The sequence below is a fragment of the Pinus tabuliformis genome, chromosome 4_2 (assembly GCF_031772625.1).
Source record: "Pinus tabuliformis cultivar Carrire ecotype Pingquan chromosome 4_2, CPIR1, whole genome shotgun sequence".
Classification (NCBI taxonomy): Eukaryota; Viridiplantae; Streptophyta; class Pinopsida; order Pinales; family Pinaceae; genus Pinus; species Pinus tabuliformis.
In genome coordinates, this window is record NC_142304.1 from 759,807,007 (window position 1) to 759,821,460 (window position 14,454).

At 41.7% G+C, this 14,454-nt stretch overlaps 1 protein-coding gene across 2 annotated transcripts in view; it reads left to right on the forward strand.

The window, feature by feature from the left end:
* LOC149171821 (persulfide dioxygenase ETHE1 homolog, mitochondrial-like) overlaps positions 1-13,594 on the forward strand; it is a 139,077-nt gene extending 125,483 nt beyond the window's left edge. The window contains exons 7-9 of one of the 2 annotated variants that reach the window (XM_089424127.1): positions 12,664-12,729; positions 12,838-12,862; positions 13,018-13,594. In XM_089424127.1, the coding sequence (XP_089280253.1) occupies positions 12,664-12,729; positions 12,838-12,862; positions 13,018-13,112 (186 nt within the window). In that variant the 3' untranslated portion in view covers positions 13,113-13,594. The remainder of the gene's footprint in view (positions 1-12,663; positions 12,730-12,837; positions 12,863-13,017) is intronic. The other variant, XM_089424128.1, reaches the window with a different exon arrangement.
* The last annotated feature ends 860 nt before the right edge of the window (positions 13,595-14,454 follow it).

The window sequence follows — 14,454 nt, forward strand, 5'->3', positions numbered from 1 at the left end:
TTTCCCTAGATGAATCCTGACCGACATGATTTATTCGTTCATTTGCTGCTTCATCCAAGATCTTTTTAGCTAAGGCACACGCACTTTCTTCATGGAAACTTTCACAAGGTCTGTAGAAAGGGATAGGCTCATCAACAACATTAGCAGATTCAAGTGGAGTAGGAGGACTTTAATCATTTGGAGAGTTCCTTCTTGGCCATGGATTGTTATTTCCCTTGTTATTGTTGTTATTTCTGGGCTGCATTATCTGCATTCGACTTCTTTCCATCTGTATTAGTTGATTTTTGCATATCACTTATTTGTCTGGCATGCTCAATTTTCATTTCCTTAATTGTTGATTTGAGGTAGCATCGGATGTGCTCTAGCCACGAAATTTGGTGGAGAGGTTGGGGCACATGAGATCTCCAATACCCAGAAAGGGTTTGGGTAGATTCTAAACAGTTCAGGAGATATTAAAATAATTAATATTTTTAATATAGTCCCTAAGTCTAAACTTAGGGAAATTAAAATATTAATGTGGATTAATATGAAACTGTGTTAGAATGGTCCAAAAGACATGGATCAAGCCAGATCTAATCTTATCCGTTGATTAAGGACTTAATCTCGGCCGTTGATATGTCAACGAGAAAAGTATAAAGGGGGCTTGAGGGTCACTTGGAAAATACACCAGAGTGATCAGTCATTCTTTTCTCTAGAGCGGGGTTTGCTAAGAGAGATAGAATTAGTGATTAGGAGTTGCAGTTGAGGGGCATTCAGTACAGAGAGACAGAGAGGTAGAGATAGTGCCGGGAGAGCAGCGTAGTAGCCGAGGAGAGTGACACAGTAGCAGTTAGAGCTCACGCAGGGCTACGCAAAGGTAGCCGGGAGCTATGCAGAGCCTCAAAGAGGCCAGCGTTGTTGACGCAGAGGGCCAGAAGGTTGACGCAGGGCCTCCTACGGCTGACGCAGACCCATCCGGGGTGACGCAGGGTCAACGCTGGGCAGAGATGGGTTGACGCAGTCCAGAAAAGTCTAATGCTGGGGTTTCTGGGGCAGATTGGAGGTGAGGAGCTGCCAGAAGGATTATCCAGGGTTTCAGCCAGGAGATTTGATGAAAAGAGATTTTGGGGTAAGGCCAAAACCCCTTTTCTTTACATATTCCGATCCTGGGACCTATGGGATATTAGCCCATTTCGTTATCGGAAGCGTTTTATTTAATCGCTTAGTCCATAAGCCTTTATACTCGCGGACCATACAACTATCATAACCTTTTACACTATCAGGAGCATTTAAATATGCATTTAGCCTTTAAAACCCCGAGCCATTTAACTATCGGGATTTTCCTTTAAAACCGGGACCGCACACTTTAACGCAATTACACAGGAAACACGGGGAAACCCCGCTTTACCCTTGCTCGGATCTTAAATATTATGAACCCAAATCTATGAATTGTCGGGTCTGCACGTTTGTTACTTTTCCGCAGTGCTCCGACCTCCGAAACTTCCGATCCTCGATCAGTGATCGCTCCGATCGCTATCGGCGTATCAATATATCACATATCGGCCATCAACATTCCATTGCACTGTCTGCTCTAAGGCCCTTGACCTCCCCGGATTGTGATTAGCGATCCCATCGGGATCGTTGATCTGGCTTTTGATCCGATGGTTGCGATTAAATTGCATATCGCTATCGCTATATTTAAAAGGCCGGTTCTGATATCACTTAAAGGGTTTCGCCGATGCGATGTTTCGCTCTGCTCCTCAGCGGCATAATCTGAACCGTTGATCTTTGAGATCCAATGGTCGCTGTGCATTCTCGCCCGCTTCCTCCTTAACTTAATCTCGCTTATCTTTTGATGGATTTCTGTGTTAAACACAGTTCTACCACAGTCTCTACAATTCTCTGTGACGATGCGCACAACACTCAGGCAACAATTAACTATGATAATTTGGATTGCCATCGATCCTTTCAGTGGTCGATGGCCAATCAACACACTTGTAAACGGATTTAAACCATTCACGGATATATACAGCATAACTGAAATATACAGACACCCGGAAACCCACAAACACATGTATTATATTATATACAAAATTTAGTTACAAGCTAAGGCATTTCAGCCTTAGAAGCAGTTCTCCTCTCGACTACATCTTATACACACACTGGTTACACAATTTCTATCTATTGCTCTATATTACTCTCCTCCTCTTCTATCTGTCTCCCGATATATATATGTATATATATATATAAGGGAACATTGGATTGGATCACTATGAAGGATCCAATCACATCCTTTCCTAAAACCTCTCAACTGTCCCTAAATTCTCTCTACATGCATACATATGTGGTAGATTACATTTAATAAAGTCTCCCCGAGACTTATCCATTCCATCATTTAAGCTCCGTTTTAACAGAAATGTCCCCTATTTTGCTCGTTTGTCCACTTCCTCTCGTTCTCTGCTTTGGATTCCTCTTTTGACTAGGAGGGTCATATGCTCCTGCATCAGACTCCCGAGGCACAAAAATTTATGACCTCCTGGTCATATGCTTCTCCTTGTCCTTAGCAATTCTACCTACTTTCAGTGGAGCTGCTTTCATGATCTTCTGTGAGCTGCAACCAACCTCTACAGTAACAGTCTTCCTCTGCTACACGATACCTCACCAAGCTCTCCTTACTCAGTCTTTTGGCATCCTTCTGGTTCTCTTCTCTGGAACCAATTGAGCACACCTTGCTCTAGGTTGTTGCAAGTCTTCTCACCTTCTGCTGCCGCTATTTGCACGAAAGTAAGACCACAAACTCTCCATACTTCCATACCTCAACAATTGTACCTCTTCTCCCTTCTTCCTTCTCGCAGGAAATCCTTTCCCTACTCTGATACCACTTGATGAAAAGAGATTTTGGGGTAAGGCCAAAACCCCTTTTCTTTACATATTCCGATCCTGGGACCTATGGGTTATGAGCCCATTTTGTTATCGGAAGCGTTTTATTTAATCGCTTAGTCCATAAGCCTTTATACCCGCGGACCATACAACTATCGGAACCTTTTACACTATCGAGAGCATTTAAATATGCATTTAGCCTTTAAAACCCTGGGCCATTTAACTATCGGGATTTTCTTTTAAAATTGGGACTGCACCACTTTAACGCAATTACACAGGAAACACGGGGAAACACCGCTTTACCCTTGGCCTTATCTTAAATATTATGAACCCGAATCTATGAATCGTCGAGTCTGCACCTTTGTTACTTTTCCGCAGTGCTCTGACCTCTGAAACCTCCAATCCCCGATCAGCGATTGCTATCGGCGTATTGATATATCGCATATCGGCCATTGGCATTCGATTGCACTGTTCGTTCTAAGGCCTTTGATCTCCCCGGATTGCGATTAGCGATCCCATCGGGACCGTCGATCTGGCTTTTGATCCGACGGTTGCAATTAAATCGTATATTGCTATTGCTATATTTAAAACGCTGGTTCCGATATCACTTAAAGGGTTTCGCCGATGCGATGTTTCGCTCTGCTCCTGAGCGACATAATCTGAACTGTTGATCTCTGAGATCCAACGGTCGCTGTGCATTCTTGCCCGCTTCCTCCTTAACTTAATCTCACTTATCTTTTGATGGATTTCTGTGTTAAACATAGTTCTGCCACAGTCTCTGCCATTCTCTGTTACAACGCGCACAACACTCAGGCAACAATTAACTATGATAATTTGGATTGCCATCGATCCTTTCAGTGGTCGATGGTCAATCAACACACTTGTAAACGGATTTAAACCATTCACGGATATATACAGCATAACTGAAATATAAAGACACGCGGAAACCCACAAACACACATGTATTATATTATACACAGAATTTAGTTACAAGCTAAGGCATTTTAGCCTTAGAAGTAGTTCTCCTCTCGACTACATCTTATACACACACTGGTTACACAATTTCTATCTATTGCTTTATATTACTCTCTCCTCCTCTCCTATCTGTCTCACAATATATATATATATATATATATATATATATATATATATAAGGGAACATTGGATCGGATCACTGTGAAGGATCCGATCACATCCTTTCCTCAAACCTCTCAACTGTCCCTGAATTCTCTCTACATGCATACATATGTGGCAGATTACATTTAATAAAGTCTCCTCGAGGCTTATCCATTCCATCATTTAAGCTCTGTTTTAACAGAAATGTCCCCTGTTTTGCTCGTTTGTCCACGTCCTCTCATTCTCTGCTTTGGATTTCTCTTTTGACTAAGGAGGGTCAGATGCTCCTGCATCAAGATTTGTCTCAAACAAAGAGGTATTACTGCCAAGGAAATTCTCTATTGGGTAGGCCAGTTTCGACACCCAGATTGTACTCTGATATTGCTTAATAAGAAAACTCTCAGATAGCTGCACCGGTTTTCCCCCATTGGGTTTTTCCGGGGACATTGGTCCAAAAATAACGGTGTCATTTGATGTGATTGTTTCCGTTTTTTTCAGTTGTTGATTTGTAAAATATTGAGCATGCACTTGTGTTTATTTTCAGTATTTACATTGTAAATAACTTGTTTAGTAACAAAACAAGTAGGTAGGAATAAATCAGATAAAGTGCATGGAGGGTTTCTAACTAAGTAGACTTAGAAACTTCAACATGGCATCAGAGCGTGATTGCAGATCACAGGAGGACTGAGGACATCAGCGGAGCGAAGCAATAGCAGCTAAAAACAGTTGTCCCGAGGTGACAGACGCTGTTTCTAGCAGAGCAGCAACAAGGGAAGGGTGACGCAGTGCTTGTGTCATCAAGGGTGAGCCAGGAAGAGGCAGCGCTGAGGCTAAGGAAGGCAAAGGGAGCCTCACGCAGAGCCACCCAGAAGCTGGGAGGGTTGACGCAGTTGGCTGAGGAGGCCGGGTCGCTGGTGCCGGGTTTGCGCAGAGCCTAGGAGCTTTCACCTTCAAATTGCTGGGGTCTAGAAGGCTGTGGGAATATTGCAGAGTGGAGCTGGTGAGGCACTATAGTCAGAACAGTACCTGACAGAGCAAGGTCAAGAGGAGGGAGTTGCTACTGAGGGTTTCTAGTGGAGGAACCCGCATCAGTGGTGCGGTTGCATAAGACGATCAGAGTAGGGGGCATCTCAACAGCAGCAGAAGGATTTCCAGGAGGGAAATTAGGACCCAGAGGGAGTCCGGAAGATAACTTCTAGACGGGAAATAGAGACTCGGAGGAGTCGAATAGAGAACTTCCAGGAGGGAAGTAGAAGAGCATCATGGCACTACACGGAGTAAGAGACTAGGATAGACTAGACGGAGCGTCGAACTTTGCAGTCTCGAAGGCCAGAATCTTATCCGTACTTGACAGAAATCGTGTCAAGAACTTCGCCTTGAAGGTTATGGCTATTCCAGTCGACCCCAATGATAACGACAAATACGAGGAGGCAATGGCGAGGGCCAAGAGCATCATCCTTGACGGGGTCAAGGACCATGTAGTACCACGCATTGTCGAGAAGGAATTGACATATGAGATGTGGGAGGCCCTCAAGAAATTTTACCAGCATACTTCTGTGCAGAGAAGAATGTTACCTGAGAACCAGTTGAGGTCATATCAGATGAAGAAGGGAGAACCGATTGACACCTTCCTCGGAGAATTGAATGAGATCCGAAATCAATTGACCTCTATAGAAGCCACACCAGATCAGGAATTGATGGTGAGGATGACCCTGAATGCAGTCTCAAAAGACTGGGAGGTATTTGTCCACAGTATACTGGGCAGAGGGACACTTCCACCTTGGGATGAGATGTGGGCTGCTCTTCGCCAAGAAGAGATCATACGGCAGTCGAAGACGGGTAGTAGCAAAAAGGGGATCAAAGTCAAGCAGGAGAAGGAAGATGTTGCCCTAGCATATGAGGGAAAGCAGGAAAAGCGGAAGAACAAGGATCTCTCCATGATCAAGTGCTTCCACCATGGGGAGTTGGGTCATTATGCGACTCAGTGTCCAAGGATGAAGAGTAAGGGAGAGTCTTCCGAGACTAAGGCAACACAAGCAAGGGTAGAGAAGGAAGTGTTGACAAACGATGACTGTGCCATGACTGCACACGCACCACTTGAGCGGAAGAGAGGAGACATCAAGCTGTAGTCAGGCGGATTACAAGCGATGAGGGGTAGGATCCTTGAGGTTCCCAGCCTCTTGGATTAGACCTTGCTATGGGAGCCCCGAAGAGGAGTAGTAGGACTGGCTGAGTTGGGTAGAGACAGATGCGGATGAAGCGGTAGAGAGAGCTACAGTGTAGACGTCCCGAGACAGCGCGAGGCTAGCAGGCTGCAGCAGTGCGAGAGGCACAGGAGTGTTGCACCAATGCAGGATGGCACAGAGAGGTGTGCAACGGTGCAAGATGTAGGGAGTTGTTGTAGCAACGCAGAGGTTAGAGAGGGAGCACTTGTCAGCGGCAGAGGGAGCTTTAGCATCATGAGGGTCTCTAGCCCGACAAGAAGGTCGGGTTGGGAGATCAGTTACTTACTTCTCGGTAACTGAGTTGCAATGCAGCGGTGGGCAACATGATGCAACATGATGAGAGGAGGTGCAGTGCAGATGCAGTGTTGGGAGAAAGGACTAGTAGCAACACAAATGCAGAGGGAGCTGTTGTACAGATGCAGCAGTGGCAGTGGCAAAACCATGGGCAGCAGTACAGGATACAACAGTGCAGAGGATGGTGGGCAGTAGGCCTAACATCAGCACAGGGATCGATGCCGGATGATCAGAGTAATACTTAGTGAGGAGTATTGCTAGAGCACAATTCTCGCTGTGAGGGAGTGTTGATTTGGGGTAGCATCGGATGTGCTCTAGCCACGAAATTTGGTGGAGAGGTTGGGGCACATGAGATCTCCAATACCCATAAAGGGTTTGGGTAGATTCTAAATAGTTCAGTAGATCTTAAAATAATTAATATTTTTAATAGAGTCCCTAAGTCTAAACTTAGGGAAATTAAAATATTAATGTGGATTAATATCAATCTGTGTTAGAATGGTCCAAAAGACATGGATCAAGCCAGATCTAATCTTAACCGTTGATTAAGGACTTAATCTCGGCCTTTGATATGTCAACGAGAAAAGTATAAGAGGGGGCTTGAGGGTTACTTGGAGAATACACTAGAGTGATTAGTCATTCTATTCTCTAGAGCGGAGTTTGATAAGAGAGATATAATTAGTGATTAGGAGTTGTAACTGAGGGGCATTGAGTACAGAGAGATAGAGAGGTAGAGATAGTGCCGAGAGAGCAACGTAGTAGTTGGGGAGAGTGACGCAGTAGCAGCCAGAGCTCACGTAGGGCCACGCAGAGGTAGCCGGGAGCTGCGCAGAGCCTCAGAGAGGCTAGCATTGCTAACATAGAGGGCCAGAAAGTTGACGCCAGATATGAGCACGATGATATGTTTTTGATCTACAGAGAGCAAGACTGATTGAGAAAACTGAGCCAAACCTTCCCCCTTGTCTAAGCTCCTAGGGTGTGAAATTGAGATGGAGGGTTCTTAGGGTTGAGGGAACTCTGGAAAATAGGTGTGCATGATCCCTACTCTTACAATAGGTCGGGTATCTCCCCTATTGTCACCCATAGGGTGTGTGTGATCCTTATCCATTTTGACAAGTCGGGTATCTCCCCCTATATTGGTCTAGCAGAGTATACCCTAGTTGGCATCATGCCCACAAGTTGGGCTTGTTGGGATTGCCCCTCCCTGTCTGGCCAATGGGTTGAGGAGGCTTGGGGGTGTGTGATCCTTACCTTTGCTAAATTAGGTGTTGATTTGGGGTAGCATCGAATGTGCTATAGCCATGAAAATCGGTGGAGAGGCTAAAGCACATGAGATCTTCAAGACCCATAAATGGTTTGGGGAAATTCCACTCGGTTAGAGAGATATTAAAATAATTAATATTTTTAATGGGATTCCTAAGTCTTAACTTAGGAAAATTAAAATATTAATGGACATTAATATAAAACTGGGTGAGAATGTTTTAAATGACATGGATCAAGCCAAATCTAATCTTAGTCGTTGATTAGAGACTTAATCTCGACCGTTGAAGACTCAACATGAAAAGTATAAGAGGAGGCTTGAGGGTCAGTTGGAGATACACCAAGATTGATCAGTCAATTCGATTTTCTGGAGTGGGGTTTGCTGAGAAAATTCGAACAAGTGATCTGAGTTGCAGCGAGGGGTAGTGAGTACATAGCAGAGAGGCAGAGATAGTGCCAGAGGGTCAGCGCAATGATTGAGGAGGCTACGCAGAGGCAACAGGAGCCACGTAAAGGTAGCTAGAGACTGCGCAGAGGCTGAGGGGCCTGTGTGGGTGACGCAGAAGGCCAGAGAGCTGACGCAGAGAGGCAGAAGGCTAACGCAGAGGGTTCTAGAGCTACGCTGAGGCTAGCAGGGTTGACACAGAGCCTTGGAGAAGCGCCGAAAGGATTTTCGTGGGGCAGACTTGCTGAATATCTGTCTCCGAGAAGAGGTATTACTGCCGTGTAAAAATCTCTGTTGGGTGAGCCAGTTTGGCACCCTAGTTGTACTCAAGAAATCTGCATAATAATAAAACCCTCAGAACTGCTGCACCAGTTTTCCCGCATTGGGTTTTTCCGGGGACGATTGTCCAAAAATAACAGTGTCCCTTGTGTGTTTGTCTAGTATTTCAGTTGCTGATCTATATATGAGTTAAGGTTGCATTTGTGTTTATTTTTAGTATTTATATGAATAAATAACTTGTTAAGGAATAAACAAGTAGGTGAAATAAACCAGATAATGCACTAGGGATTTCTAATGGGTAACATTTAGAAATATCAACATTAGGTATCTCGCCCAAGCTCAGATTATGATGCAGGTGTTCCACCACATGACTCTTGAGGGTCATTGTTGGGAAGATTAGTGGGCAATAGGATGGGTTGAGATGTGCTCCCCTATATCACCTATTGCTCGATATGGGGTTGAAGATGTTTTTCTCCCCCATGAGATTCCGGGTTGAGATGTGCTCGCCGATGTGATTTTTGGGTTGAGAAATGCTGCCCTATGCAGTTCCAGGTTGAGACTAAGCTCTCTGATGTGGTTTTAGGTTGAGATGTGCTCCCTGATATTCTTTTGGATTGAGATGTGCTCTACGAAATGATAGAGGATGGTTGTTTAGGCTCCCCTCTAATGTCAAATTCTTCTTCTTTTAGATTCAAGAGTGTTCATCATATGAGTAGGAACAATCAAGAGATAAGCAAGAATAAACAAAGATGAACCGAGATGAGTAGTGATGACATTTGATGTCAAGATACTTGAGAGAGGATATGATGCGATGATTACATGATGCAGTTGGAATTTCTCCCTAGCTGAGAGGGAGTGTTAATTTGGCAGCTCAGTGACAAATTCCAACCATGGGACAAGATTCCTTTTTTTGAGAGGACCAATTTTGACTATTGAAGCACTCAATTTGGACAAGGGAAAGTGTATTTTTGAATTAAGCCCCACATGTGCATATTTGATCAGGTCGACCCAAAAGATAAATTGGACACCCATGGATGGCTATAAATACAAGTTAAGTGACCCTCATTTGGACATCATCATGAAGCATTCTTCTATTCTTCTTTCTTTGGTTTTGGCTCGCATAGGTTTGAGATGGTTCGTGGAAGTTCGCTCGCACAGGTCCGAGATTACAGGGTCCGAAGCCCGCACGTGTCTAGGGATTTTGGGTCACAACCACAGGCTTGTAACTAAAAATTTTCGGATGCAACCACACGTAGGCTAGCTCATCCGTGCGACTGAAGCCTTTCAACGCACGCACATCACTTCATCCCTACGGTTGGGACCTAAGGTTTGGTTTTATCAGTTGACCTCAAATTTCACTCGTTGACTGTAGGGTTTGGTAGTTGACCACATATAGTGACAGTTGATCGCAGGCTTCTGAATTAGGGTTATGATTATTAGCATTGTTGGGTTCATCTCAAGAATATTGTTGGATAGGATTATGGTTGATGATATGGATCATTGTACTCTCTTTTGCTGAACTATTCAATGACAATCTAATAATAAGAAGAATAATTTGAAAGGGTGTTCCCCATAGTGGGTTTTGCCCTGGTCTTCGACCAATCCTAGCGTCTCAATGTGTGAATTCTTTTCTTCTATTGTTCCTTTATGTTCCGCTGCATTGTTGATGATGGTGTTGTTCTTTCTATATAATTGGATATGCTGCTGAATAATGTTGTAAATCTGAATAATGTTAAGTTGCTATGGGGTGAATTTATTATGCAAATGTTGAAATGCAATTATCAAAGCAAAGAACAATGTAGCCCTAAGAGAAAAAAAAATTAACAGCTATGGTCGGTCTTCATAATTGATATTTTATCCCTCCAAATATATTTGACATGTTCTTCATGTCAGCTTCAAAAAGAGGGAATTTTGAATTTCTAAATATTGAAAATTTTGCCTCCAAATGTAAGGTCGGATTCAAGTCAGCCCCAGTGAAAGGATACACCAATTCGGCCTCCCAGGATCTCTGTATATATGCCATTCGACCTCCTCTTGGCCAATTTCAGATCAATCACAGTACAAAGTATCATCTGCTCATCCACACGAAGAAGACAAGGAAAAGAAGGACGAAGTTGTCTAGAAGAAGACGGATCTCTCTCTCTCTTTCCTCATTTGATCTCACACGTGTGGCAGATAGGCCAAATCTTTCTAGTCATTTTCACTAGGAATGGGCCAAGATTTTCTGGGGAAGGAGCAGCTCCGAATTTCGGCTTGCTTGATTGACCCTGACCCAATCTTCAAGCTACATTTCATCTCATCTTGTGGAAAATTTGTCTTGGAATATTGATGGTCAATTTGATCTCGTTTTGACTAGAAGGATTAGATGTATTTTTTGATGAATTGAATAATTTCTCTAAGAAAAAGATTGCTAGGTTTTCCCAGGGTAAAATTCTTGTCTCTTGTTTGGTTTTCTCTTTATGATCCTAGTGGCATTTTGTTTCTACCATTGAGATATTCTGTGTAATTGCTTTATGATGAATGTGAATGCAAGAAAGATTAATATAAGAAATCATAAGAAGTAATTATCAGATTAGGAGATCCTTGAAAAATCAACAACTACCTCCCAGAATTCTTTAGGTGAAGCTTAGAAGGTAAAGGGAGAATGGATTTCTTTTTGGTTTAACTGCATCACATAATTACTATTGAAGTGTATATTCCAATGATAAAAGTCTAATTAATCCTGTTAAGGCAGTCAAACGTATTTCTCTTTTGTATAGATGATCCACAATTACTGCATTGCAATAATTGGGATGAGACTTGCTCAATAAGTGAACCAAATGCAGCACTAAATACTTATCATCACTAAAATTGGTGCCATGGACTTGTTGGGCCCGTTTTAGGGGCAAGTAATTTTGCTGATTTGGGGTCCTGAAACTTTTGGAGACCTTTTGAGGCATTAAACAACTATTTTGGTGGTCAAAAATATGTGAATGCCCATGCATTCGATATTGTTCTAGTTGTCAAGAACTTGCCAACAATGGAAAGATCAGCTCAATTGGAGTCCATATGAGGAGGTTATGCCTTTCGCAATTGACCTATGTTTTTATCACCATAGTACTGAGTGGTTACCATGTTAACTTCCATTACTCACACATGTCAAGCTAGTCACATAGAACTGCAAGAAGATTCTAAAGGGTTCAAAAATGCAACCCTAATCAGGAGACAAGCCATGTAAAAACCATAAACCTAGATGGCTAGCAGGGGATGTTAAATATTGGGCTGCTACGAAAGGAAGGGGTTTCATTCCTATTGTATTGATTTGCAGTCACATAATTGACAGAGTGAAGGAGTGGGATATTATGAGCAAAATAGAGATAGTAGAAGATCCAATAGCATTGATTCAAGCCACAATTTCTATTGCACTCCATAGTGAGTCCATCTCTCTTTATATTTGCATTCTATATCTGAGAAGAAAGGAGCAAGGCATAGTTCTCACCTTCTAGCTGGATTTTCCCAGTGTACATCTTCTGCTTATTGTGTGGATGGTGTGGTATTTATTATTTCAGCTTCTTTCACTACAATGCAGTTGATTCGAGTTCATTTCAGTAATTTGAGTGATATGCTTGTAATCTTAAATTATAGAAATAAGTCAACACTGCATAATAGAGGATAACCTCACAGTGTTTTGCAGAAACTTGTGAAGTCTGTTGTAATGAACTACCCAGTGGAATACCCACAGCAGTTTACAGATCAATAAGCAAAACATAAGTATAAATTACATTGCAGTGTCCCTGCTATGACTTTGGGAAAATTCTATAGTGTCACACTAACTATTACTAGGATTCTGAACTATATAAATCTTTATGTTTGTTTATGTTCATCAATATCAATCTACCAAACACTGTTTGCTTGTTTAACAGAATTATTTCTACAAATACTCAAATTATGTAGAAGGGAAAAATAACTAAGGGTTGTGGAATCCTTGCCCAAAATATTTTGGAAATGAATGTGTGAGAGCATTTGAATCACCAACGTCATCATAGTCATGCTTGAACCAATGAAAATATATCTTGAAAGCTAAGAAGATGGATGGCAAAAACACCTTAGCATTTAGCACATTCATAATTTCGGTAAATGAGAGATGCTTTTGCTGACGTTTGCCAAAAAGACTTTGCATGTCAAAACCTTTATCATCTTTCATGGCAGGTCACGACTGTAGAAGAAGAATTGCTCTATAATCCTCGGCTTTCAAAGGATATGGTATGTTTGCAGGTCCAAAATTTGCATAATATTATTCCTTTGGTCCATTATTTGAAATTTCCTCTGTAAATTGGTAATTATTTATCATATATAATGTTCTTTATGGCGGGTCTTTTGCAGGATACATTCAAGAAGATAATGGAAAGTAAGTGCCAGCCATTATTTTAGTGCATTACAGTTTCTGCTGGTTTTGATTTGTACATTCTTTTACTAATATGCCAAGAAAGTTAATAACTTCCTAGGAACCTCGGCAACTGCTATAATTCTTGTTTTATTTCTAATTCTACGTATTCTATACAGATCTTGGTCTTTCTTATCCAAAAATGATTGATGTAGCAGTGCCAGCAAATATGGTGTGTGGTATTCAAGATCCAGTGAAAGTGTCAAGTGCATAGATTTTCAGGATGCTCAAGATCTAGATTATGTTGTTCAGCACAGGCAGATCATTGTTTCAGTTTTCTCTCTTTGACCTTGGAGGAACAAGTATTACATTTTGGCAGGATTTTGAATAACACAGGATTGAGAGAGAAAATTTGTTATTCATGACATGCACTACACCATCTTGGTCCATGCACTTTCAATTAACTTTTCTGCTAGACAAGATCTACTTGACTTGCAGGTTCCAGAGTACCAAAGTGCTGTGAATTATGGTAGTAAGCTTACATACACTCACAAAATTTAGGATTTAGAAATGTGATTTCATGCACCATCATTGGCGAGATGGCGGGCTTGAATCTTATTCATTCTTCCAGTTTGGTTCATAACTTTGAAGCCTTATATAAGGCAGAATGGTCTAGGATAGCAAATGTATGCATACCTTAGTTTTTCTGTGGTTTATATCTTAATAAATAACTTAACCTTAGTGTAGGTTTGCAAATACATGGTGTGTCCTTTGTTTTCCTATAGTTATATTCTTTCAAAAGTTCTTTGACTGTTCTATTCTTCCACATGTCTTTTGTCCTAATAATTAAGTTTAATAATCAAAATAGTTTGTGGGAGGAATTGTTTAATACCCAACCTCTGTATATTGATATTATTGGATTTGAAACCCACTATGCTTGTTACAACACGATCTATTAACCAAAAATGTGAAGCCCTACATCTATGTGATGAATTGTGGAACTAGGAGGTTGGCCACTGTCACCTCAACAACTCTCCTTTGAACTTTGGACAAAGGATGAGCGTAAGTCAAGGGGGGCTTCCGTATTGGTTACTAGGTTCATTATCATGTAGTATGGAGTGGAAGAAAAGGGAGCTTAGCAACAATGCAACAAATGAAAAATGAAATATTCAAATGTTTGGGGGTGATATATAAAAGGGGATCTAGTTCCTTATTTTGAAATTCGCTTGTAAACTAGAATTTCTGATCATAATAATTACTTGTGAAGATGTTATTGTTCTTTTTAGTCTTTCTTTATTATTCATCAAGCAATTATCAATTTAACCAATCAAGTACAATGCACAAGAGACAAGAGACACCATAAATTAGGGTAGAAGCAAGGACAAAACCCACAAGGGGAAAAACCCCAACAATCCTTTCCTTAAAGAAACAGATCAAAATGAGAGATATCCAAGCCAAGACCAAGACCAAATTGCCACCAAGATACCAAGTCAAACCCTCCAAGTCTCCTCCAAAAGTTAAGTGAATGTTGGTCAAATTCAGAATTTCAGGCCTGCAACAAATTCAGAAAATTTTGGCCACTTTCCACAGAAATTTGTCTTTACACATGCGAGCTG